This window comes from Lutjanus erythropterus, chromosome 16, assembly GCF_056507025.1.
Source record: "Lutjanus erythropterus isolate fLutEry1 chromosome 16, fLutEry1.hap2, whole genome shotgun sequence".
In the NCBI taxonomy this organism is placed as follows: Eukaryota; Metazoa; Chordata; class Actinopteri; order Lutjaniformes; family Lutjanidae; genus Lutjanus; species Lutjanus erythropterus.
The window spans coordinates 16,652,661-16,679,418 of NC_139332.1; the positions used below are offsets into that span (position 1 = coordinate 16,652,661).

The window sequence follows — 26,758 nt, forward strand, 5'->3', positions numbered from 1 at the left end:
GACCTTCGTCATCATGGTAACAAAATAAATACTTGGTTAACGTTGTGAAACGGTCACAGTTTGATTCGGTTCATGTTACACAATTCACCTACTGTAACTTTAAATAATGTCAACTTTTGGTTTGACATGGGACACAAACACAAACCTCCCCTGCAAAAGTCCTGGGTTTGTCTGACCCATCCAACAACCCCACCTCATCCACATGCAGACTTTCTTGCTCATTATGCTGTGTCACCTGTGATTTTTTTAATGGGATCACCTACCAACAAAACTGGATTTTGGTGTATGCACTGCAAGTTTAAAGTCATGTTCTTTGTGCACAGATTAAAGAGAATGGGCCAGCTAGACTACTGTAAATCAAGAAGAGTCTCTGCAGTAATGTAATGTGTTTTTAAGAGTGGGCAATATGACATAATATAACATAAGATGATGAACGTGTGACTTTTCATAGATTTTGCTTAACTGTTGCCATGGTAGCTCTTCTTTTAAAGCAGGGCTGCTTTATGGAAAGATAATTTTTATGTGATTTTTGCATCAGTGTATATAGTGAAGCTCTAAATTATCTTAACAACAGACATTGCTGTTTGGAAATGTTATCATTCTGCATCAAGTTAATATTGATATAATGATATAAAATTGCACACAGTGATGGAGTGAGGAATTTATTCACATCACTTAGATCTTTGCATGATAGTTGTCACAACTGGAGGATCGTCTGTGGTGTTGCATAATCATAGGTCATTGAATTGGCTTATGAATGGGCTCGTAGGAAGCTGTGAATGAGTTGACGTCATCAGTATTGCTAAGGAGCCGTGTTGTTTCTAGTACGTGAATCAGAAGCCTTTGATGGTTTGTTTGGTCAGCTAAGTGCTACCATGGAAAAACGGTAGGTTGATTTAAGGACAAGTTTAGTTTAGATTGGTGTTTTGTGAGTTTAGCGTGGTGCTGGTGGGTTTTGGTATCGGCTGGTGTGCAGCTGTTTGTGTGAGAGCAATGTTCCCCATTAAGTTTAGCAGTGTTGCTCTTTTGAGCTTCACAGGTTTTGTTTTTGTAGGGTTGGGTTGACAACGGTTAGACCTTTGTCTCAAGTGATATTGGTTCTTTATATTTATTGGTATAAAGTGTGCAAAAACCTGCAAAAATTGACCTTTAAAGAATATAAAATATGTAATAGTTTTACCAGATTATATTGTTTTTCTTCACAATATTTCAAAATGCATTCAATGCAGATAAAATCTGTATATATTCAGTATGTGTGCGCCATGCATTATCATGCCTCTGCATGAATGTGCCTTCATTGCGGGCATTCACACAGATCTCTGCTGCACCTGAAGCTTTTACTGATGTCTATAACTCTCCCTGACAGCACAGTCAGGAGGCCATGACATGTTGTGCATTAAACATTATTTAATGGGAAGTGTGATTATAGATGTATTGCCGTAGAGCTGTTAAACCTCAGTAGCAGTGAGCAGTAAAGAGTCTTATAATATGGCTTTGACATCATGCAAGTCGTAGATTATGGCAACATTTTGTTCTTTAGATGAGACTTATATGACAGCCTTGTGGGTAATGTCCAGAATCTGTCCATTCATCAAACTAATCCACCTGAGCTTGCATTGTAATCCAACTCATTTGTCCTGGCCCACAAATGGGACGCCAAATCACGTCCGTTTGTCTGCTCCCTTCAGACTGAGTGATGGGCTCTGAAGTGGTGAAAAGTCAGAGGAAAGCAGATCGAGCTGCTGCGTCCTCCATTACTGATGTGATGTCAGCACAAATCTGTTGTCACCATGCCTGTGACCGCTCACTGCAAGAGAGAGGGGAAGAGATTGTGGCTCCGTCTGCTGCTGTCAGAGTGATGTAAGGATGCCAAAAACAGAGGGAGACGAAAGGGTAAACTGAGGAGGAGAGGAAGCAAACGAGGGCAGAGATGAGACAGAGGCCCGAGACCAAAGACAAAAATACATTAATAATAATTGTAATAAAATCAGGACACTTTTATTCAATTTTTGGATTTTGGGAATAACAAAACAAAGCCTAAGGCCACAACCAAAAGTGTAATTCTTAAAAAGAAAAATTGTTTTTTTTTTTTAGATGAACAAAAGTACAAATGTATTTTGTGGTAGACTTGAATTTGAAAGGATTTGTTATAGGGGTTGCAAATGAAACAGAATAGAGATACTGAAGGCAGATGATGGCTAGAACAGACATGAGATATGAGAAGTTTGAACGTCAGTCACACATTTATTATGTACCTTTACAGAATACCAGGAAAAAGATGGTTTTCAAACTAAACCAATGTCAGCTGAAGGGCACAAATTCAAGAGTAAAAGCTGAGTCTAAAACAGTTTTTAGCATTTTTTTCTTTATATTTATTAAGGTTCCGAGGTTGTACCGACAATTATTATTTTTTAATTTAAATTAATTTGCACGTAAATGATTTTAAACTAGTTTAAAATTAAGAAAGGAGTTTTAAAACCATCTTTAAAGCTCAGTTTATTTTTACTCTAAACATAGGTTCAGTCTACTTCTGTTGCATTAAAACTTAAAACTCAAATTTCAAATGTGATCTAGTATTAACTTTAAACTTATCCTTGAGGAAGTTTAATTTTTAAAATGACTGCCTTATTTTTAGATGGATTGAGCAAAATCAAGTTTCCCACAGAAAGCTGAGGGACAGGCTCAATCCAAGCGAGTTTTATGATGTGTCTTCATTCTGTCATTTGATAATTTAGCAAACACATTTTTCTCTAATGTTTCTGTAATGTTTTTAAGTCACTGAACTTGGATTTACTAAACAGAGATTAGTTTTAAATTGTGAGACAGAGCTCTGCTTAATTTTAAATCTGGTCTTACTCATTTTGAACCTAGCTTTGCTAAACTTGGATTAGAATTAATTTTAGATTAAATCAATCTTTGTTGGTCACTTTCAGTCAGTATTTTTATTTACAGTCCTCATACAGGAATTAAGTTTATTTTGAAAGTGTTTCAGATCCATTAAAATCCCTAAATTTAATGGATTTACCATTTAATTTACAGTAGATTTCATGCTTCACAGCATCCTGTGAGAGCATCAAGTGCTGTAAATCTATGCTATGCAGTCACTCGTCCTGTCTGAGTGCTTTTCGATGTCTTCTCTCTAGGAGGTCTTGTCTCTTTAATGAGCTACACATGCTTCAAGCCTTACTGTTCATATCACATTGGACCTAATGGCCCGCAAAATGCTTCGGGGACTATGTTTAGAGTCGTCTAAAGAGCTAATGTGTAAGGCAGAAAGACAGAGCTGTTGAAAGAGCCCACACTCCCCCCCGCTGAAAGACAAATATAGCTGGGAGGTTTGAATTTGAGCAAACTGTCATATGTGCAGCAGAGATAAGTTATGAAATCTGCTGTTGGCAAATTTATTATTGATGGACTGAGAGTGAGTTGTAACTCTGTGATGGACCACATGGGTCTAAAGAGACCCGGCTGAGTTTTAACTTTCTGTATATTTTAAATTAATTTCATCATTCAGCATTCCAGTATTCCCCAATTAACCTTTCTTTGATCATCACAAATCCTTATTTTAATTTTTCCTTGATAATTTTCTGAATAAAAATAATGTTTGTATCACTACTCTTCTAACGCACAACATGGGCCTAAAATGATCGGTATTAATTTCCTATGTGATTTTATGCATTGCTCAATGATTCTTTCCTATATTTTTGGAATACATGTAGTTTATCATTTAATATACCAGGTTTTCACAAATTTCAATGTCAGGGCTCATGACCAAAACAAGCCCCCCCCCCCGCAAAGCTGTTAAGCAGAGGCATCATTGCTGCATCCTGGGCTTAGCGCTGGCCACAACAGTTGTGATTAGTTTAGAGAAATACAAACAATCCAGATCATTTCTTTTTTCCTCTATAGCAGAATAATCGTGTGTATGCTATGGAGACAGGTCTGGCTATATGGGTCTGCGGAAGTGGGATGAAGGACCCTTTAGTTTCTTAAAAAGTCGTTCCTGGTACTAAAGGTTCTGGGTATTTTGGGTGGAAACGAGCTCTTAGTTGACGTCATATGATGAGTGTTTGAGTATGAGAGGCTGCTAAGGACAGAAATGGTCTAAATGGGAATGGGACAGCACTTGCCAACTTATCCCTTATCCCTGTTACAAACAAATGTGGGTTTGGAGCTTTGTATCTCACTTTGTTTACTTTCTTCACGGCCAAGACACTTCACTTTGGACCAACTGCCTGATTTGAACGTCTCCAAGGCTCTTGCCTGAAGCCGTTCACGGTTTCGGGCTGTCCCAGACAGAAGATGACCAAAGTGAACGAAACGTAGAAAGAAATGCAGTGATATCTTTGGTCTGGTCAGCCTGGGTGATGGCTGAAATCCCAGTCTAGGCACCATTTCAGAGTGGATGAGAAGTAATCAAATAGCTTAATCATTTTACTTTTTGTCAAAACAGCATCACACTTGTGTAAATTTCTTTTTCCTTGTTGCTTCTTGTTGTATGTTTACTGTTTTTTTTTTTCTGGGCTTCCACTGGCAATCCTGTGGATAATTCAAAGAAATGTGGACTTATGGAAAATGTGTATAAAGGGCTCAAAATGTCTTAGAGAGATCCCTCATGGACTTGATGATTTGACAGTGGCACAGACAGCACTAAGCCCCTGTGGACTTAGTGGGAATGCGCCTAAAAGTCTGTGTGTGTGTGTGTGTGTGTGTGTGTGTGTGTGTGTGTGTGTGTGTGTGTGTGTGTGTGTGTGTGTGTGTGTGTGGATATTGGGATTGGGCCTGTGACCTCAAAACTCCAGGATGTAACTGAGATAGGCCCAGTTTATAACCTGGATGGATTAAATAAACAAGATATATTATGGTAATTAGTGAGTTTTGGAGGTGCTGGTAAGTTGTTACCTCTGGACAAAGCCAGGCCAGCTGTTTCCCTCAGTTTTCAATATCATATTTAGCATGCAGACATCAAGTGATATTGCTCTTCTCATCTAAGACTTGAACAAAATTAAAGCAGCATATTTCCAGAGAACACTCTTACCTGTCAGTGTGCACCTTTGTTTCTCTCTGTCCACACGAATGAACAAATAAACAAACCATCTATGAAAACTCCCAGGTTTACAGTTGACAGCTGCTGTAACACAAAGTCAGAAGTGCCAGTTGTATACTGTTGTTTGACTTGTAGAAACATGCCTCCCTTTAGAGAATATCCCACTTTTAGACAAATTCACATGCACATGCGCACCCGGAGGTGATTGGCTGATAATTGACTGGTGTGAATCCTCTGCTCTCCGGCTGATGATAATGGTTTTTATAGATCTTCTCTTCCTGGAGGCCGTTTTGGGATCCATACTTTCCCTCCTCTGATTTCTGTTATCCCTTCGCCTTTGATTGGTGTTTCTGTGCTCTTCTTTGTGTTCCTTCCTCACTTCTTTTCAAAGCAGAAGTACTGTATGGAGCCATTTCGTCCTTGACTGGGCATTTCAGCACACTGGATCCACATGGGTATACTGTATATAGTCTCTTGTATACTGGAAATATTGAGCAGAGTGTAGAGCTGAGCTGAAAATGGCTGAATAGCAGCTATGATTGGAAATGCGAGCTAAAACAATTAATCTGTTGATCTGTCTGTCAAAAATTTAGCAGCAGATATTTTAATTATCATGTTATGTTAATCTTTGGCAGTTTAAACTAGTGATTATTGATCGAAAGATTAAAAAGATGATTGTCAGGTGTTTGTTTGTGTTTAGTATAAATCATTAAAGATCTTATTTTATTTGTATGCAAGAAAATTATCTACTTTACCATGAGGTGAACTGTCATCAAATGACCTGTAACTTCAAAACGCTGTCAAAAAGTTCAAGTTAATTTGTTAGATTTGGTATCTTTTGTTTTCTGAGCTCTCGTGACATCAGCTTCCACTACTTTACAGGATTTATTGGAAATATACAAAGTATGGAATATGCAATGCACTAGAAGTATAAGTACATTTTCTTTTTCCATCATAACAGTTAACAGGAACATCACATACCCTAGCATACTTCAGCATTAAATTAATACAAGATTTAGAGATTTCAGAAATTACTGCAATAAAATATTTCCAAAAAGCCTCCAGGAGCAGACGGCTCCAGAAGAAGAAGAAGATTCTCTGTTGAAATTCTACATCCCTGAAACACTGTTGATGTTGCCGAGGTCTTTCAAAATGTGTTTGAATTATTATTATTATAATTATTTTTAAAAAGATAAGGTTTACATTCATTGTTTATTTTGGGCTTCCATCACTTCTGTTTCATGATTTATTTATCGTTTGTTCGCATTATGAAAAAATAATGATCATCAACTGTTAAAAGTGAAAAATTAAGTACCAGTGCTTTTGTTATCTGTTGTCCAAATGCATTTAGAATTTCCGTATTGTAGTTCTGCAACTTGTGATTATTTGAATTATTCATCTAGCTGCCGGTTATTTTCTCACATAATTTTGAAATAAACTTAACAAAGAGTGGCTGACTTTCATTTTTAAGATAAACTTGAATTGTTCAGTTTTAGAACACCCCAAAAAATTGCATTAAAAAAATGCACAGTGAGCTCTTAACCTGATTGCCGTTATGTGGGTGCTCGACAATTAAATTGTGACAACCGACAATTAAATTAAATGCAATTTATGGGTGTTTCTAAAACTCAGAGATTCAAAGAAGAAAAGTAAATTATCTCAATTAAACTAATAGTTGGTAAAAACTCCTTCACTCAAAAATCTGTTGGGGTAAGTTACCTTGAAATTTAGATTTTTACCTCAACTTTTTCATTTTTACAGTGTAATCATCTGGCTATAAAATACCACATAAGACTGGACAATGCCCATCAACCAGGGTCTGCAAATTCATTTCATCACGTCTAGCTGCAGCTAATTCACACAGCTGAAACCAGGCAATGTACCATGTGTTTCTTGGACAATTACTTAAATTATGAAAACAGCTGCGGATGAATTCCCAGTCAGTTGACTCAATGTTTCAGCTATACTGTATGCAAATGAGACAGAGAGACGGTCTATATTTGAGCCTGGAACAGAAAAGTCTCTTTCTGAATCTAGATTTAAGACAGAGGACAGTATGACTACTTTTAATGATAATAATCATCCTCATATATCAATTTCAGTATTAGTTTTGTATTTCAATAACTCATGGATGAGACATAATAAATTTGAGACAAATTTCAAAGCATCCCTGGTCAGAGCTCAGCACTTGTAGCCTTAAATTCTTTGCAGATGGAGCTCCAGGTTTATTTGTCAGCCTAATGCTAAGTAGCCTACCATCAGCGTGCGTCTGAAAGCCAAAACAAACACTATCAATCCTGCTAACCTTTCACGGTGACTTACAGGCCTTGCTCATGCATGTCTATCTGCTGGAAAGCCTGCCCCTCGGGCCGACGTGGGCTGTGCAGAACAACCAGTAGGTCGCCCTAACTGTTCAAACTGCGGCGTGATGGAGCTTCCATCAGGGACTCTGCAAGCCAAAGCAAAGAGACCTGAAGTGAATTTTAATCTCACATGCAGTCAGTTATTAAACTGACTGATCTGCTGCTGTGGAGGATCAGCACAGCATGACTGATGACCATCAACTATTTTTGTCTGTCTCTGTCTCATGTTTTGTCTTCCTCCTTTAGCTCAAGCAGTATTACATTACTCTTTCATGCTTTTCATGTATTGACAGGTATTTTTTTCTGTCAGGCACAAACACAAACACACACACACACACACACACACAGGAAAAGTGTGTAATGTCACAAACTGCGGTGCCTCTGCTGCAGTGTTTTGCATTTCAGATTAATGATTGCTGTTGCTGTTTTCTCCTGAGAGGATGTAATCCTGATTTGAAAGAGCCATATGTTTGTTCAGTCACTTTCACAGCAGACAACTTATTTTCTGATAGTTTCAACTCCACACTCTCTTTTCTCTCTCCAGACATATTCCTGAGAGAGGAAGATATGATGTTAGTGGGCTCCCTTTGGATTCTTTGGTTTCTCCTGGTGGTAAGCTCTCTTTCTTAAATTTTTCTAGCTCATTATGTATGCTTCACATGTATGTTTAAACATAGGATTCAATTTTCATTAGAAGGACATGTAATATGCTGTGGTCTAGTGGTTTCTCTTTTCTCAGCAAAAAAAAATCTCATAATTAATTTTCACTCTCTTCATAATTAATAATTATAGTTTATAATTAGCTCAGCTTATTCATTGCAAACTTGAATGATCTGAAAGAGAGGACATGTGGACCATGACTGCATGTTTCTGTGTGTGTTTAATGCTTTTTCACTATATCTGAGCCTTTCTCTTTTATGCAGATGATGCACTATTTAGGATGTCTTGAATTTTACATGTATTTTAACCTGGATTTAGAATTTTTTTGGGGGTCCCATTTGCTAATGGGTCCATTCTTTCTTGCAACATATTAGGATATTTGTCTTTATAAAATAAAAAAAAAAGGACAAAATGCTTTGATAAATGTTGAGCATAGCTTGGCATGAATATATACACTAAATGAAAATGTTATACCTATAATACCTCATTGTGTTTTTGTAGTGGGTCTAAATTGTCTTCCAGCACTTTATTGCGATGCATCAGACAGGCAACAGCATGACACTCCTGTAGCTGTAGAGAAACATATAAAACATGTCTGTCTCAACAGAGCACTTTATCATTAAATGCTACAAGGCAGCTCTGCTACACAACAAAATCAAATTTTTGAAGAAGCCCTGGCAAGGACTGCTGCAGTACAGTGTTTCAAGCAACACACACAAACATTAAAAACATATAAAACATAACATACATGAAGTCACAAGTCCATACGTCAGAGAGGATTGACAGGAAGAAGCAGTTGTAGCTAAGAAAGCAGTTACAAATTCCAAATGAATTTGCCTTCAAACCCTCCACTACATTTTTAAATCCCATAATTCGGCCTGTAACTGCAAATCTGTTTGCTGGTGCTTCCAGGCTGCAGTGGTAGAGAACATAAAAGCGTGTTTGCCCATTTTAGTGTGAACCGTAGAAACAATAAGAGGATATCATTTGTGCAAACAATAAATTTAGTGTTTGGAGTAAGATAAACCCATAAAGACAAGAGGGGAGCAGACCAAGGATGGATTCATAAATAAATATGTACCAGAGAGTGAGATCTGCTGCTGCAGTGCTGCATGAAAATAAATACAATTTTAGTTCAAAATGCAAAAATGTCAAAACAGTCATATTACACTAGGAACTTAGATATACAAAGTAATAATGCCAAAGGTGAGCAGAGTGAAGAAAATGTGTACCTTAAATGTGTAGTGAAAAAATTGTACCTTATCAGGGACAAGTCCAGAGCGAAAAGACAAAGTAGAAGTTGGTGGAAGTACAAAACATACACTTAGAATAAAACTGTCTGCGACCACACTAGTTTAGTTTCACACCACACAACACCTTCCACACATCACCCAGTCACTCATCCATCTGATGACACACTGAGAATTCAGATTAACACACCTCATCCCTTCCCACCCTTATATTTTTGTAATAATTTTTTACACCTTTGAGTTTAGACCTGTGGCTCTCCCATTTTTGACTCAGGGATTGACTTCTGGGATTTGATCGTGGGACCTCTGGCAAAAACATTCTCTTCTTTTGTAATGCCTCATGAGCCGAATCATGACATGAACAAAAACTTTCCCTTTCTTAAAGAAAGATTGTGGAAATTCTACATCACAACATATTTACAGCCGTAAAAATAGATGTGGAGGAAAACTGGAAATTTAACACTTCAACTGTTCATCTGTACCCGTCAAAATAAAAGTTTCTGCCTAATCCATATCAAATTTTACAGGTATTTCTTAAGCTCCACTCATAATTTCAGGCAACAACATATATTGAAGAATACTGCATTTCCTGAATTTATTGTCAGGGTGGTGGGGTTGTTGAAGTGGGGATAGATGGCTTTTTGTCCAGCAGTCTGAAGGGTTGAGTCATGTTCTCACCGTGTTCCTGTAGTTTTGAGAAATTACATCAAATATCTTAATGGAAGTGTTGCAAACATTAGTCAACGATGGTAACACAAGACAAATCATGTATGGGTGACACATCTGGGCACTACAGTATGTTCTGTCATTTAAAAATACACTCGTTTGTTTGATGAAGGTGTCATAATTAAACAAATCAAACTTTGAAATGTCCAGACTTGCATTCCTTCTTACAAATTACAGCACACCACTTGGCGTGATGAGGCTTTTATAATGAATTATATTTTCAACACCATCATGGCTCTACATTTTGGAAAGTGCAGAGACAATATTCATTTTGTTTCCGACAGGCTAAACACGGGGTGACATATTCTCTTTGGCTTTTACAGCAGAAAAGCAGAGGTCTTTCATGACTTATTGTCCCTCATGAAAAATACATTTTGTCCACTATTCCTCAGTGTCAGTGCGAAATGTAAGTTTACTGTTTCAGTTTCCTTTGCTGTTAAGCATCAAGCTTGACATGGAGGTTCTGGAGAATGTCCCTGCCAAATGTTTTATGCCTGCTGTATCTCTGCTGCTCTGCTTTATGTTTTCTTTTTTGAGGAGTCCTGTCGTGTTGATTCAGGAAGATGAATTAATTGTAATAGGTGACGAGAGGCCTTGACAAGAGAGACGATTTGTTTTTCTTTTTTTCTTGTTCAGCTCATCTGTTGATATTGGTGGTGGCCTGGTGGTCGTATGTATGACGTCATTTACTTCAATGTTTGGAGTGACATCATATGTACGGCTGCTAAACTGCTACATGGGACATCAGCATTCTCACACTTTTTTTTTTTTTAAGTGTTTTTACCTTTTACAAGCTTTTATCAGACAGGTAAGAATGGTATTTTGGCCTAATGATATTTCCTTTTCCCTCCACAAAGAGACGGAGTTAGGAGGTTTGCATCTCAATCGTGATAAGGCATGTGCAGTCTCCCAGGCGAAGTATTAGAAAATTCCTCAAATAATTCAGAAAATGCAAGTGCATGAGCCTGGCACTCTGAGAGACTTAATTTTCATCCAAAAAAAATTCACGAGATAAGTCAAAGCAAAAGGGGCTCTTTATCCTTCACCGAGCAGCATTATCAAACTCAGAATTTCACACTGGCAGGCGTCTTCAATTTTAATGCTGCCTCCAAATACAAACAATAGAGCAGAGATAAGATTCATATGGAGAAAATCAGCTGCTCTTTACTTCTTTTGTGAGCTCTCAAACACTATAATGAGTTACATGAATAGTCAGGGACTAGAATTTCAAAGCCAAGTGAAATCCTCATCAGATTAGCTTTGAAGATGCTTCAAAAAACTTTCCATTTAAAATTTTTATCTCATGAAAGGGTGCGTGTCTTCATCTAGGTGTGATAAAGCTCTGAAATATTACAAATTTAGTGAACATCATCATGCAAGATAATATTTACACTTTGTCTTATTTTTTGACAGTCAAGGGAATGTAGATCAGACACTAACAACTCCCTCTCTACACTCCATATTTTGTTCCAAGTCAGATTAAAACATGTTTTCCTTCCCCCTTCCTCTCACCTTTGCTGTCGTGTTGTCTCCACAGTGCAGGGCGGCGGCGGTGGCGGGCGCTGAGTCAATCTCAGACCCATCGCTCAGGCCTGGACAGAGCATGACAGAGGGACAGGCGGTGAGCCAGGGTCAATACAAATGTCTTGAGCTGTCCAACAAAGACCACCAAGAAAACAGAACTGGTGAGACGCCTGAATCATTTTAAGGCCAAATGGATTATCTCTGAGAGAACATCACAGGTGTAGTGGTGTTGTAAGTCAGAGGACTGGGATCAGAACATTGTTGCTGTTCTTGTTTAAGGTAATGGTAGTGTTGTCAGCAGTGGTATACATCACCTGACCTTAAAGGGCTTTTGGAGTAGAAGCTGTGAGGTTATAATTGCTTTCAAGGCAATTTCAATAAATTGTGTATTAAATAGGTTTACACCCTATTGAATGTACACTCTGTGGTTGAAGCGACTTGTTTCCCCCCACTGCCTTCTCCCCAGACTCAAAGCTCAGGCAGGTTGCCTGCAGGCTGCAGGGACACCGAACCTACACGAGCACAAGACAAGTGCAACACTGACAATAACAAGCGACAACAAGTCCTACACTATAAGTTGATCAGCTCTCAGTTGTCTTCCGGTGTAAGGCTAAGCCCATTATCCCGAAAACAAAAGCCCACTTCTCCAAAAATATGCATGGTAAAAAACAGTTTACCGGTTTAACTCCACAATTCAGTACTACATAGTTCTCAACAACCATTTCTAAACTGTGTAATGTATTAAAAAGATTTCAGGGTTTTTTTTTTCAATTTAGGATGTTTTCCTAATCTATGATGACATATCATGGTAATTTTATAATTTAGTACATCAAATATATTACATATTTCTCCTTTAAAGACAGAGAAAATATGTCAGTAATAACCTTGAAGAGTCATTTCATCTTTTTCCTTTCTCAAGGTATGTTCTGTGGACGTGCTTGGGATGGCTTGCTGTGCTGGGATGAGACACCAGCTGGGACATCTGTAACACAGAACTGTCCAGATCACCCTGACCTGGACACAACTGGTAAGAAAGATGCACACACATCTCACCACAGTCTACAAGAAGCTCACTGAATGGAGAGTGATGGGAAGCTGAGAGGGTTTTCTGCAATGCTTTTTGATTCTGGGTCAGGAGGCAACACAGATAAAGATCCAATCCTGTGTGCAATGAAGGTCAAAGGTCATGGGGCTGATTGTATAAACCAAGCTGGTTTTATTTTATGTGTTTTTATTTAATTTTACCAGCTGTTTCCATGAGACAGTCACAGCCAAGTGGTTTATTATACAGTACGCTGTGCTTTGAGTTTTGAGCCTGTATCAACAATATATTGTGGTAATTACAGCATAAAACTGTAATATGATTTTAAGATGTAATGGAATTTAAATTGGAAATATGATATGCTCCATCTTATATTTATTATATTATTTATAATTATTATTATTATTAGTTGATGAAGAGCACTGAAGTTGCATTTGTAATAGATGATGGGAATAAACTGTTTTATACATGCTTCATTATCACTGGCTTATTCGTCAGTTATTTGGTTACCAGCTGACTAGTGACATCCAATGAAATCCATGCAGCACGGCCGTTATAATTCTGCTGCTCCAACAACCCAACCTCCACATTATATTTTTGGTGACACTGATTTAAGTAAGATTCAATGTACATGTGTTTATTGAGGAGGGAGCAGATTCTTTGGATTCTTTCTCCTCATTACTTTTCCACCAAATCTAACTGCAGTTTATAACCATTTACAACTTACTATAAATGCTCAATTCCTTGATGCAGATGTCTGACTAAAGTGCACATTGTAATTGCATTTTATGCATCATGTCTTAAGCAGATATGATTTATGGTGAGTAGTAAGTAGATACTTTATTTAAAGGAAGATTTCATGATTAATGATTGCAAAAAGTGGTAACCTGTCAAATTCTCTGCTGCACTGCTTTTTTCTTTATAATATATCAAACAATACATTAATCAAACAACACAGCCAGAACTGTGACATATTTTCTTATATGTACTGTTCTGCAGGTGCTCTTTGTTACTTGTTGGCCTTGGGTTCATACTAACTATCAAGTTCTTTATTTTTCTTACTATACCATATTAGTGGCTCTGATATAAGTAATGGTCTATTGGTCAGTCCACCACTTTGGCCCTGGCTGAAATATCTCAACAACTATTGGATGACTGTCATTAAATTTGGCACAGATACTAATGGTGCCCAGTGGATGAATCTTAATAACTTCACCTAGGTCACCAGAAGATGAATATTTATTTTATTAAAATTGATCAATATCTACTGGATGAACTGGCAACCAGCCATTTCAGAGGATGTCATCAATAATGACCATTGATTCCCTCACTTTTCTTTCAGTGATACAAGGTGCGCATTTTTGGTTTTTGAGGTTTTGGTCACATTTGGTTGTATTGATGCATTTATTCCCTCCTCAGGATAAATTTTAATTCCTCTGGCAAACCATTGATTTTTCAGTTAGCGTCATCATCAAGTTAAAATATGTCCAGTATTTTGGTTTATGAGCAAATACCTCACTCTCAGCTGTATTTTGTTCTAAATACGCTAAACTAAGATTGTGAACATTAGCATGTAGACGTGTAGATGTGTTGCAGCCCCTACTGACTGGTTAACAGGAATCAGTGTAGGTTATATATACAGTAGGTCTTACAATTTTTGTTCAGGTTTTTAAAGAAACTGGGAATCACCACTACTGCGAGAGATTCTTGAGCACACAGTGTGTATATATATATATATAATTTTAGGATGATAGGTCCAGAAGTATGTGAGATTGGCTGCAGACAATCTCTAGCACACACACACACACACACACGCACAACACATTGAATGATCTCTAGGATTATGCTTGTCAGTTTTGTTGTATTAATCAGACTAAATGAAAACAGACATTTATTTATATTGAAATTGACTTTGAAAATTGATTATGTAAGTACACTTAATGTCTGGAGTTAAGTATAAGCAGCCACTGCAGCATGAGCAGTTTTCACATCATGAGGAATGCAAGGCTCAATAATGTCTACTTGAAGAGATCCAGAGTCAAGTCATGTCTGATTTAGTAGATGCAATATGATGAAGAGAGGGAAGGTGAGGGAGAGGGCAGAGAGAACAATCAAGGGTATATACAGAGAGAGAGAAAGAGAAGAGGGATTACAAAAAAAGAGAGAGAAGTCAGAGTCAGAGCGATGGATGGGGAGAGAGAATATGAATGAGAAGAGAGAGAAGGTGTTTTTGTAAGAGAGGGCCCATAACAGATCTTCCCAAAATGCCTGTGACGTTAAGAGTCCCCTCATGGCTCCTTATTTGAAAACCGATGCTGCTGATATGAGGCTTTTGGGGAGACGTACAGTTGGAAGTGGTTGTTTAGCAGTTGATGAGCTGTCGGAGAAGACTAGGCAGCCGGACTTCAGTCGTTGATGTCAGGAACAGTGTGATCTCATTCTTAGCCCAGTTGTGGCTCTGCAGTACATGTGGTTTTAAGCTTGACATTTGAGACTTTGCCAGAAAATTACTCCAAAGAGGGAATTTTATTTGACATAATGTTTGATGATGCGTGCCAAGTTAAATTAATAGCAGTTGCGCAGTAATGCCAAAACTCAGGGTCCAATTTATGTGTTTTGATTATGCCAATATAGCTACTACTGCTGAATAACAAAGACAGAGACAAAGAAGACAGCGATTCTCCACTTAGCATGAACATCAAAAACAGGAGTAATAATGTACCCATAAGTAATGATACAGTATACTGGGCTGTTGGAATGTTTCCTAAAGTTAGTTAGTTTGGTTTAATAGTGCAATAATGGTATTAGTACTATTCTGTTGTTTGTTTTAGCAAATTACTGAAGTAATTTGGTTCAGTAATACTAAGTGTAACATTATCTGTGGCTCTCACCTGACTGCCCAGTGGGCAACGTTATGGTCTGAACAAGCTAACTGCAGGATGCTAGTCATAGTAACACCGAGCTGCAAATGAATTCCTGCAGTTTGACCACTTCTTTTTCACATGTAGTTATATTGTTACCTGCAGGGCATGTCTATCGAGCACATCAAACACAAGCTCCACCCACAAGGATAACAGCAGAATCACTACCAGCATCCAGCCTACTTCTCTAGTTATTTAGTTAGTATCTCTAGTTGGCTTCATATGAGCCTTTAAGACAGTTTCTCTTGACTGTCCCTTACTATTATAACTCTAATCCAGTAGCATGGTGTTTATTATATAAATTATTATATAAATTATTAGTTATTGAAACCGTCTTAATGGCATGTGAAGCTTTCAGGATAATCTTCAATGTTTTTTTTCCCTCACAGAAAAACTGACCAAATATTGTGATGAACTGGGTAACTGGGTCCAGACTGGGTCCACTTGTCAACCAGCCTCAAAGAACAAAGTACAGGTATTTAGGTGTTTCACTGCAAGTAATAAGGGAACTAGATTATGCCAGCCTCAGCTGCTCTGTAAATTGAACTGTCTTTTTTTTTTTTCTCAGAAGGAAGTCTCCCATTTTCTAAGCGACGCTGCAGGAGAGCCCAGCACAGAGGCCACGGGGCTAAACACAGAAAAAGGGGGTGTAATGGAAATCATCCTTGAGAACGAAAAGAAATGCTCAGAGAAAATGAAGCAAGATCCGCCTTATAACAAGTCAGGTAGTGATACTGTCTACTGAAACCCACTATGCAACTCTGATCTATCGACAAATGTTTTTATTTTATAGCAACATGATTTCCACATGGTGAGTTTTCATGTTTGATGAACTTTGCCTGTGAACATTTCTTTGTTTTTACATTTTATTTTATTTTCCTGGTCAAGACAGACAGATTCAAAACAAATCTGACAGTGTTCACATGCAGAACATATATCCCTCCTTTGTGAAATATAAGCAAATGGCCTTGTATATGGAAGTATACCATCAACCATATGTAATGTGTGAGCAGGGGCATATGTATGCACAAAATTCCCATAATCCACCACAGGCAAAAGAGTTGCAGCAAAAACTTTTTTACATTAAAAGAAAAACACAAATTTTCTCTCAAGTAAAAACTTACTTTAAGCCTAATTTTTTTTCACCAAATTCTGTACATGTGGCTTAAAAGTACAAGAGTAATCACGAGAATGCCCTGAGAATTCAGTGAGAATTAACTTTCTAGATTACCTGTCCCTCACGAGTAACCACTGACGGGATATTCAATGGCCTACTCTTGGCATTAAAAAATATCAAAAGCTTGTTCTTATTAGCATACAGCATATGTCAGCATACAAATTATTTACATAAATGCTGAAAAGAAGTGGGCCAAGCACAGAGCCGTGTGGAACACCCCTGTAAACAGACAAAACATGAGAGCAACTTCTATCCTATTAGTGCGTGTTTTTGTTGGTGTTACAGGTCTGTACTGCAGTCGTAACTGGGATGGCTGGCTGTGCTGGGACGATACTCCAGCAGGAACTTATGCCTCCCAAAACTGCCCTGGTTATTTTAGTGACTTTGACCCCACGGGTGAGCAGTGAAACTGTACTGATACCTTGTTACCCTCTGACAATGAATTCTTCTTTAATCATCTGTTGACTGTGTTTAAAGAAATTTAGTTAAATTGCATAATTGTGTTTTTCAGAAAAAGCGACTAAATACTGTGGAGAAGATGGTCAGTGGTTTCATCATCCAGACATCAACAAGACTTGGACCAACTACACACTCTGTGCAGCCAACCATGAGAAGAGGCTGAGGGTAATGTACAGTATTTTTGATATGATAAACTTCTGTGGATTTATTGTACAGTTTTGCATACAAGTTCTCTGTAATTAGGTTTACTGATATTGTTGGTCATCCCAGAAAGTCCAGGATGTGTGGCATCGTTCACAGTTATGAATTAAAATAATGAATATTACAGAAGAGGTACAGGTCAAACTTTGTACTCAAAAGTACAGTCTAAACAATTAATACTATTCTTATGAGAGCAGATGCCTATTGATTCACTATAAAGGTATAAAGGGGATTTAGGATGTGCAGCAGCATAGACTGAACTGAACTTAAATAAGTCATGGTAGCACACTGATTAAAGTGCCTGGGGAAAAAAAAACATCTGTCAACTACTTCAGAAACCGGTGGTGCTTCCAGCTCAGCCCGACCAACAAGACTTAGCAGTGTTGGTGGGTGGGAAGCTGGTGAGGCCTCACCATTTTGTCATTGTAGCACTAGAACATCTTTGTGTTTGGTCTTTCTACACTGTATAGTTCTCGTTTTACAACAAGTGCTCCACCAGAAACAACAAATTAGGTTGTCATTGCTTTCCATAATTACTCCCTTTTAATTACTTTATCGGCAAACTGACTGACTATTGACTCACCAACCAGATAACTCAAAAGTTGTTCTAATTTATGGCTTATAACTAGCCATACATTATAACTACTTTATACAGATCTTGTCAGCACATAATGATCTTAAACCTTGGAAATTCTGAAGCAGTTTTTTGATTGAAAGTGGGTGTGAATGCACCTAACTGTGGTTGTTTGTTGTTTGAGCAGTCTCCAGTGTTAGACTCTGACATCATTTTCCTTCAAAGTAAGACTGTAGCCCCCTTTTTACTGCCCTTTTCTTAGGAACTATTGTGGCTAAACTTTTCCAAACATGTGTGGGTTGACCAAGCTCTCTGACTACTTGAGATTACTGTTGATCAATGTTTATAAAGGTCAGGATCTGAGCCACACTTTTGATTAATCCTCAACTTGTCTGTATAATGTGGTTTTGTAATGTCAAAACATCTATTTTTTTTTTTTCGCAGAAAGTGAAAATGCTTGAGAATGAATACAAGTGCCTCTTGAAAATAAATCGAGATCCGCCTTTTAACAAATCAGGTATTGATACAGTGTACCTTTGTTAACTCAGATACTTTGTGATCACACTTTTATTTGAGATTTCATGTTTGACAAGTATATGAACAACAGGCCTGTAAACATTTGGAGTCATGTTTTTGTGGCTATGCTGGTGATGCAGGTCTGTACTGCAGTCGGAACTGGGACGGCTGGCTGTGCTGGGACGACACTCAAACAGGAACTTACGCCTCCCAAAACTGCCCAGATTATTTTCCCAACTTCGACCCAACTGGTGAGTCAAGAATTTAGCTGTAAAGATCTTCTGATATCTTGTTAACCTTCTGATTTTCTACTGAGTGTTTCGACAATCAAAAAGTCTTTAAGGATGAGTCATTTATCAAATCTAAGGGGACTGAGTTTATATCAACATAGGAGAGGACGTTCTGGGAACCTTCCTTGTAGCCCTTTTTCCATCAACATGGAACTGCCCCTTCCTGGCTTGCAAGCTAATTTTCGACAATTCTGAGAATGAAGAAAAGTTTGTTCCCAGCTGGAACCAAGAAATGCCAGGTCTTTGATTACAATGGATCCACTCGAAACTGGTGGAAACAAGGATTAGTTCACTAGATATCTCCAAGGTTCCAACTATCTTGAACAGTACCAGTTCAAGAACCAGAGCTGATTTGGTGGTTAATGGCCTTTTGTTACTTCACAAGGATATTCTATTTCTTATTATTTTATGTTCACATCACAACGGTACAAAGAGGACATTTTGAGCATAAACATAATGTAATATATGATTCTCTGTTGGTTATATGAGATGAGGTTTCCTTCAGGTTCCTGTAATGTCACCAAAGGTTCTGCAAACAGTAAGGGAACGTCCTACAGTAACTGTTCTCCGAAAGCTCACTAAATAATGTTCCCCTACCCTTTAAAGAATTCCATATTGTGACCATCCTGGAACGTTCTGGAAATATGGCATTACAAAACAACATCCTCTACACCAGCAGGGACGTTCTCAGAACATTTTGAGAACCTACAATTACTAGCTCGATAGACAAGGGTGCACAGATTTATAGAGGAGTGGAAATTGTCAAGAGAATGTGTTACACACTTGATTTTTCTTTTATGGCATAATCACACCTTTCAGAAAAGGCAACAAAGTACTGCGGAGATGACGGGCAGTGGTTCCACCATCCAGAGAGCAGCAAGGCTTGGACCAACTACACACTCTGTGCTGTCAACACTAAGGAGAAGTTGAAGGTAATGTTTACGTAACAACTTTTCATCATAAAGATCATCATGCACAGACTTTCTTGGAAACTGGCTTAAGACCACTGCTGGGTTTTCCTGTAAGCTTAAGACATGTGGCCTCTTTCACAATTATGAAATACTTAGAATGTAGCTTCCACAAAACCTCAGACCATACACAGTATCATATAGTTGCATAGATTTCACAAGGATAAGCCTCACATAGAGGTATTAAGCATTTCCACTGGGGGATGTGTGTATATCTGTATTACAGCTGAAATATGAGAATAAACTAGGTTCATCTAGCTACTGCAGGAAAGTATTATGAAACAAAATAGCAAACGTTACACTGCCATGAGCCTAAAACTTGTCTTTACTTGTTTTTCACCAATAAAGTAGGTTTATTTGTCATTTGTATATTGTCTGATCTGGTTCATGATTTATGAAAATCTGTTTTTTTTCTCATGTGAACATCAATTCAAAATGATCGCCAAAAGAATCACATGGGACAAAACTGACCTTGGCAAAAACAAGAATTTGTAACTAAACACCATTGGGGTCGTAAAAATAACAGATGGGAATGGGAACCTATTTCTTCCACTACACTATAGTAGGTGGTCAACAGTACAGTACAGACACTGTCAACCACAGAGATACAGGGCAAACATGTTTTTACACTCAAAACTTTTACACTTTGAATCTCTGTGCTCATTGTATAGTTTGAGTGATCATGACTCTGTGTGTGTGTGTGTGTGTGTGTGTGTGTGTGTGTGTGTGTGTGTGTGTGTGTGTGTGTGTGTGATGTTGACTTCACTAAAATGAAGGCAGCTGCCCAGCTCTCAGGGGACACTGAGGTAGAGCCCACTGATGAGGCCACAGTCAGTCCAATGGTAAACCCAGAGGAGCAGGAAATTGTGAGGAAGAAAATCCTTGACAGTCAGTACAAATGCTTCGAGAAAATGAATCGAGATCTACCTTACAACAAATCAGGTAAGAGACGATGTCTACCGAGACTCACTGTGGCTCTCTGTTATTGTGCTTTTTCCTCTGTGGATGTTTGAGTCTTTCTGTTGCTTTGTTTAGGTCTGTACTGCAGTCGTAACTGGGATGGCTGGCTGTGCTGGGACGACACTCCAGCAGGAACTTACACCTCTCAAAACTGCCCCAATTATTTTGTCGACTTCGACCCCACAGGTGACCTCAAGCACTCAAGAGTCTATGAAATATTAATTGCTTTGAGGATGAATTATTCACCAGTGATAACAGAACCTGTATACATAGACACAACTGTATGGATTTTAATAAATTGTTGGAGATTCTGTATTTATTACTAAATTGTTACTTTTAGAAAAGGCCACTAAGTACTGTGGGGAGGACGGGCAGTGGTTTCGCCATCCGGATACCAACAGGACTTGGTCCAACTACACACTCTGCAATGAAAACACTAAGGCAAAGTTGAAGGTAATTCATTTAAGATAAAGTAGCCTGCTATCTAAAATCTATTGCATGGTAGCCACAGTGTGATGGGTCAGCATAATCTTTTTCTTTTTCCCAGTATTTGGATTGTGGGCAGATAGGATAAAATGTGGAAAGTGGAAATATGTAGCTCTGATGTATTAACTCATAAATATTGTAGCAGACACCATTATTAACAGGCTTTTTATTTCCAAGACACATTACTCTCCTATACTGAGCTATACAGGAATATTTAGAGAGGGTTGTACCACCAAAGATAAATTTAATCTTGGATTAGCCTAGTTCTAATCAGAGTTTAGCCAAACTAGGTTTAAAATGAGTAAATCCATTTTTAAGAGCTCTGTTGCACAACTAAAAACCAACCAAAAGTTTAGTAAACCTGTTTACTGGTATAAAGTGAAATGTGGAGATGCTTGCCACCGCTTCATGTCACTTGACCTGCCCGTCATAACCTGTGGTATTTTCTAGACAGTCAATCCACACCTGCCTGCCCCATGGGTTGACTGCATAATTCTTTTTCATTTGTGCCAATGATGCCAAAATTATTTAACCAATAATTTTGCATTTTTCAACTCAAATGCAAGACGTCATGAGTGTGTTTGTTGGAAAATGTCCTTAGTAACACAATATTGGACAACTGGAAGTGTTTTTGTTAGTTTTTTTTGTGCAGTTTATAACTATTTGTCTACAAGCTGACAACAGTAATTGGTCGGTTATGTAAAACTGCATGGTGCCAAATTTCACTTCATGCCAAATCTTGCACAAAACCATCATTTGCACTCCAAACGTAAGTTTGCTTTTTTTGTTTGCTTAAACGTTATGGCTTTCCTCTTGAAAACTTTTCCATTTTTAATGCAGATGAATAGTCCAACTCTATCTTAGCGAGAACACTTAGGCATTTTTTTTTTTCTCACCCTGCAAATATCCATGGAAATAAAAACAAAACAACAACTCTACTCTGCTCTCCAACTGGAATAGAGAAGATGGACAATTGCAAACAAGTGCAACTTGTAAACTTATACAAACATCAACAAACTCCAGTCAGTTGGAACAGCTGTCCTGGCAAACCTGAGAGAAATAAGTCTGCTGATCGATCAGAACCAGAAATCAGCCGCTCCATCTGTTACCACAGAAACCTGATCTTTGCTGATTCAGCCTCCCAGCTTTAGGAAACTTCTGGGAACAAACGGCCTCAGCAGTACGATCCCAAAGAGAAATACGGTTAAATAAACGTTTCACTGATGCCAACTTTGGCTTATAATTCTTTCTTTCACAAGCAAGGACCACACCACCGACTGAGGTGTGGAAAGATTGTTGTAGTTCTATCCTTTACAAGATTCTGCCACATTTTTTAGGATTTATGTGACTCTGAGTTTTCATAATCTCATTTTATCATTCATTGATTTATGCATTATTTTCGTAATGTAGGGTCAACCAGTTTCATTATTCCAAATTAACAAATGGCATGTTATTTTGTTCTGGTTGTCTTCACCTACCATTTATCAGATTATATTAATTAGTATGTACTCAATAAATATCTCCATTCTTTCAAGCAGTTCTGGCTTCATTTCACTGCTACATGTAAGAATTATATCCTGATTGAAAAGGGGGTGCATCAGATTGATGAAAATAATTTTATTGTCATCATCATCATTATCATTATCATTAATAAATGATAAATTGATAGATAATTGAACTTTGTTAATAGTTATTTTACTGTTAACAAACAATGAAATTATAAATATTTCAAATTCATTTTATTTTATCATTAGTTTGTGTAATATACAATAAAAAACACATTTTGTATAATAAATGTTAGGAGATGAGACATCTCTAACAAGGTGAAAGATAGCATTACTAATAATTAGGAACTGTTATCAATTATAATTTCATTGTTTGTTAACAGTGAAATAGCTATTAACTAAAGCTTAATTAGCTATCAATTTATCATTATTTATTGATGATGGTTATTGTAAAGTGTTACCATGTCCATTATGAGCTAGTGTTGAATTCTGATAAGGTATTTCCTGCACCAGCTTTTATCTGCAGTACTAACCGAACCTGAGACCTGAAACATGGCTTGATGACGTGCCAGATCCATGATCCCCCAACACTATATAAGCCCTACAAACTGACACACAAACCACACTGCCTCACCCTTTCCTGGTCACTCACGAACATACCTTCAGTGACTCTCTCAGTTAAAATCAGCCTAGCAGTTCCATTCAGGTCACTTCATTTCCAATAACCCTGACACCCAAGAAAAAAAACATAACATCCTGTCACGGTCCTCTGGCTCTGGTGGCTCAAACATGTCCAATAAAGCTGCTAGATGTCCATGTTTCAGGTCGTTTTCAGGTCGTGGTGGTGTTTGACACTGAGATAGCAGAGTGGTCACATCCCCAGCATTTCTGAGCAGAGAAAACTGCTCATTTTTATATAATTAGAGATATTTTTAATCATTCAAATTTGGCTGGGTGGTTAATAGCACAATTCTGTGGTGAGACAAATTCAGAGCACACATTTATTGATGCTTTATGGTATCTTTAACCAAAGAGCCTGCCTGCAAATCTGAAGTAAGGTGCAACATGGAATGAATGCAAATGTGCCATAAAATGCATCACACAGTTTTAGGAAGATTCAGTGAGAAACTCTGAGCCTTGATTGGTTTACAAAATGTACAACCTGTGGCACCTCATTTATATAAAATTTACACTGTATATCTTCTAATTCTGATTTTTCCAATGCTACACATTATCTGATACTACTCAGTGCTGTTTGTCTGTGTTTTTTTTTTGTTTTTTACAGTCAGCGTACATCCTCTTTTACATGGCAATTGTGGGTCACGCTTTATCCATAGCCTCCCTGCTCATTTCTCTGGCCATCTTCTTCTACTTCAGGTAAGGAATTCAATCTGATGTTTTTGCCTTCCATGTCAGATTTTAATATATAAGAGAATTTGGCTGTCGTTGCAGTTATTGGTTGAATAATGCACATTATAATGAATGATTAACGTAGTGCAAATGGATGATAAAGTTTGTCATGTGATGATTAATTGGTGGTAGTTTTGCCCTTAAAGGCTCAATCATCTGATCACTATCATCAGTGAATCTGACAGACGCACAGATGGTGTTCATACAGTCTCCTCCAGCCATTTCATTACTCATCATCAGTACTTTGCTCTCAGTCTTATTTGCAGTCAGCAAAATCCTCATTTTGCCTCTATCCACACCAGCACAGTAAATTAAATAGTTTTACAGTTTTAAAATTTAACCCAGAGCCACTCAAAAAAAAGTTTTAGTGTTAATGAGCTTTGATGTTCTAGTCACATTTTATAATCAAAAGTGTTGATTGTTGATTCATGCATAGAGCTGTTCTGAGGCACGTAACATCACCTAAAAACGTTAAAAGAAGCCAAACATTAGCACAGTTTTAGATTAACACCGAAAAACAGTCACAACCTGAAAATAGTTCTGCTGCTTCATTGAATGTAATTTATACACAACTTAACTGTCGTTAATTTCATGCCAACTTGGTTTCCTTCTCCTTTATTTCATGGATATTTAGGATTCAGAACCGGAGGGCTGTGGCGTCCATTGGATGTGTTGGTGCTTTGCTGTTATTAGAAACGTGTGCACCTGAGTGCGTTGCTCATTAAGATTGTTCATCCCAACATAGTGCCTAATCCCAGAGGGAAAAAGTGCACAATTAACTGAGATACTGCTGTTGAAATTCAATTAGATGAGAGTTCAAAATAACAGACTGGATAAGGGGAAGGGATGTATAATATTCACTTAATGTGAAATTTATAAACGGTTAAGCCTGAGAAAAAGTTAACAGACTGTGCCAAAGTTAACACACTGTTGAAACCTTATATTTTATCTCTGAAGAAACTTAATCAAAATAGTTTTTAATGGCGCTATATGGTTGTGTTGCACCAGCGAGGATTATTCTAATTTAAACCTCGGTTTAGTTTCTACTCTAAATCTAGATTAAATTTAATTGTGTTGCACCAAAATTTTAAACTCCAATTTAAAATGTGATCCAGTATCATCTTTAAACTTACACTTGAGGAGGTTTAATGTTTAAATAGGTTATTTTCTTGTATGTAATTGAGCAAAAATAATTAAGACAGAGCCATCACAAGTTAGCTAGCTAGAAAACAATATAATGTTTTGTTAAGGCATACAGGGCAGCCGATAGTTAATGTTTCCCCTCCCTCTTTTATACTTTCTAGGTCCTGACAGCAGTCTTATTATTTTTATAATTCTTTGTTAATTGTAAATTGTAGACATTCACCAATTTCAATTTTCTTGGCTGATTCTGATTTCTGATTTTTTGAAGGGTCTGACCCTTCTGATTCCAATTTTAGCAGATTCCAATTTTCAGTCTTTCTAAGAACTATGATTGACAGCATTCACATTTTTGCAACTTTTCTTGTAAAAAAATAAATTGGATGTCCATAATAAGACACTGACTATTAAATATTCATTAAATACTATTTAAATTTTCTCCAAAGTCCTCCAGGTTACAGCCAGGCCTTATTATAGTTTTATATTAAGATTATGAATCAGGTGAACATGATTGTGTGAGATCATGGGATCTCGCAAGATTTTGCGGGACATAATTTTACGTGATTTCCTGTGGAAGCAGATGTAAACAAACTGGAGACTGACGCGGTGCAGCAGTTTGCTGCAGTAAAACTTTGCTGTGAGAAAAACAGACACAGAAGTTAAACGAGTCTGGATGAGGAAATGTTTGAGGAGACACATCAACACAGGATCTGTGTGGTGATATCACGGTCAGTTTGTCTGCTGCACACATGACATGACCATCGTACAAAAGTTGTGTGTGACAATGACCGGCACAGAATCAGATTTGTGACGCTGACCAGCCGGTCACTGGTCAGGGCCTGTTATGTGAAAACCAGCCCGATTCCAAGCATTGTCGATTAATTGGTGCAAGTCTAGTAAATTGGGTAAGCTAGCATCACCATACTGATAAACTTCATGTAATTTTAGTTTGCATCACTAAACTTGGATTCACTAAACAGAGATTAGTTTTTAATTGTGCTACTGAGCTCTGCTTAGTTTTAAATCTGGATTTACTCATTTGAAACATAGTTTTACTAAACTCTGATTAGAACTAATCTTAGATTAAATTAAACTGTTAGTGCAACCCAGTCTGAGGACTACAGATATCTGTGCTGAAACCTGAATACGGAGTGGAAAGGAAAAAATTGACTTTATGTTCTGTAACAATATTTGGAAAAGTTGCTTTGTTGGCCCTGCTGTTGTTGAGCACTGCGGTCATGAAATTTGATGTGTTGACCTCCTAAACGCAGCTGTTATCCAGAACAGATCTTGTAAGAGACCCTCAGTTTGCTGCAGAGTTTTATACACACTCATAAATCCAGCAGGCGTGTTTAGGGCAGGTGCATTATCGCGAAACCCCCGTGACCCGCTGAGAGTCAAACTCTTGACTCAGACAGAGACACAGAAATTCAGCAGGACAATTCATCAAGGTCAAAGTCCTAACAAATTAAGAACTCAGTAAAATACAGAAGTTATTGGCTCAGATAATCTTTTATTTCTTTATTCTTTTCAACCATG

The 26,758-nt window shown here is 37.7% G+C and overlaps 1 protein-coding gene across 1 annotated transcript in view; it reads left to right on the plus strand.

The window, feature by feature from the left end:
• Nucleotides 1–26,758, plus strand: part of calcr (calcitonin receptor) — a 51,169-nt gene that overhangs the window by 4,623 nt on the left and 19,788 nt on the right. The window contains exons 2-14 of the mRNA XM_084739434.1: nt 11,584–11,731; nt 12,490–12,597; nt 15,923–16,008; nt 16,102–16,258; nt 16,996–17,106; nt 17,222–17,334; nt 18,389–18,461; nt 18,601–18,711; nt 19,570–19,682; nt 20,495–20,660; nt 20,754–20,864; nt 21,019–21,131; nt 23,955–24,046. Coding sequence (XP_084595560.1) covers nt 11,584–11,731; nt 12,490–12,597; nt 15,923–16,008; nt 16,102–16,258; nt 16,996–17,106; nt 17,222–17,334; nt 18,389–18,461; nt 18,601–18,711; nt 19,570–19,682; nt 20,495–20,660; nt 20,754–20,864; nt 21,019–21,131; nt 23,955–24,046 — 1,502 coding nt within the window. The remainder of the gene's footprint in view (nt 1–11,583; nt 11,732–12,489; nt 12,598–15,922; nt 16,009–16,101; nt 16,259–16,995; nt 17,107–17,221; nt 17,335–18,388; nt 18,462–18,600; nt 18,712–19,569; nt 19,683–20,494; nt 20,661–20,753; nt 20,865–21,018; nt 21,132–23,954; nt 24,047–26,758) is intronic.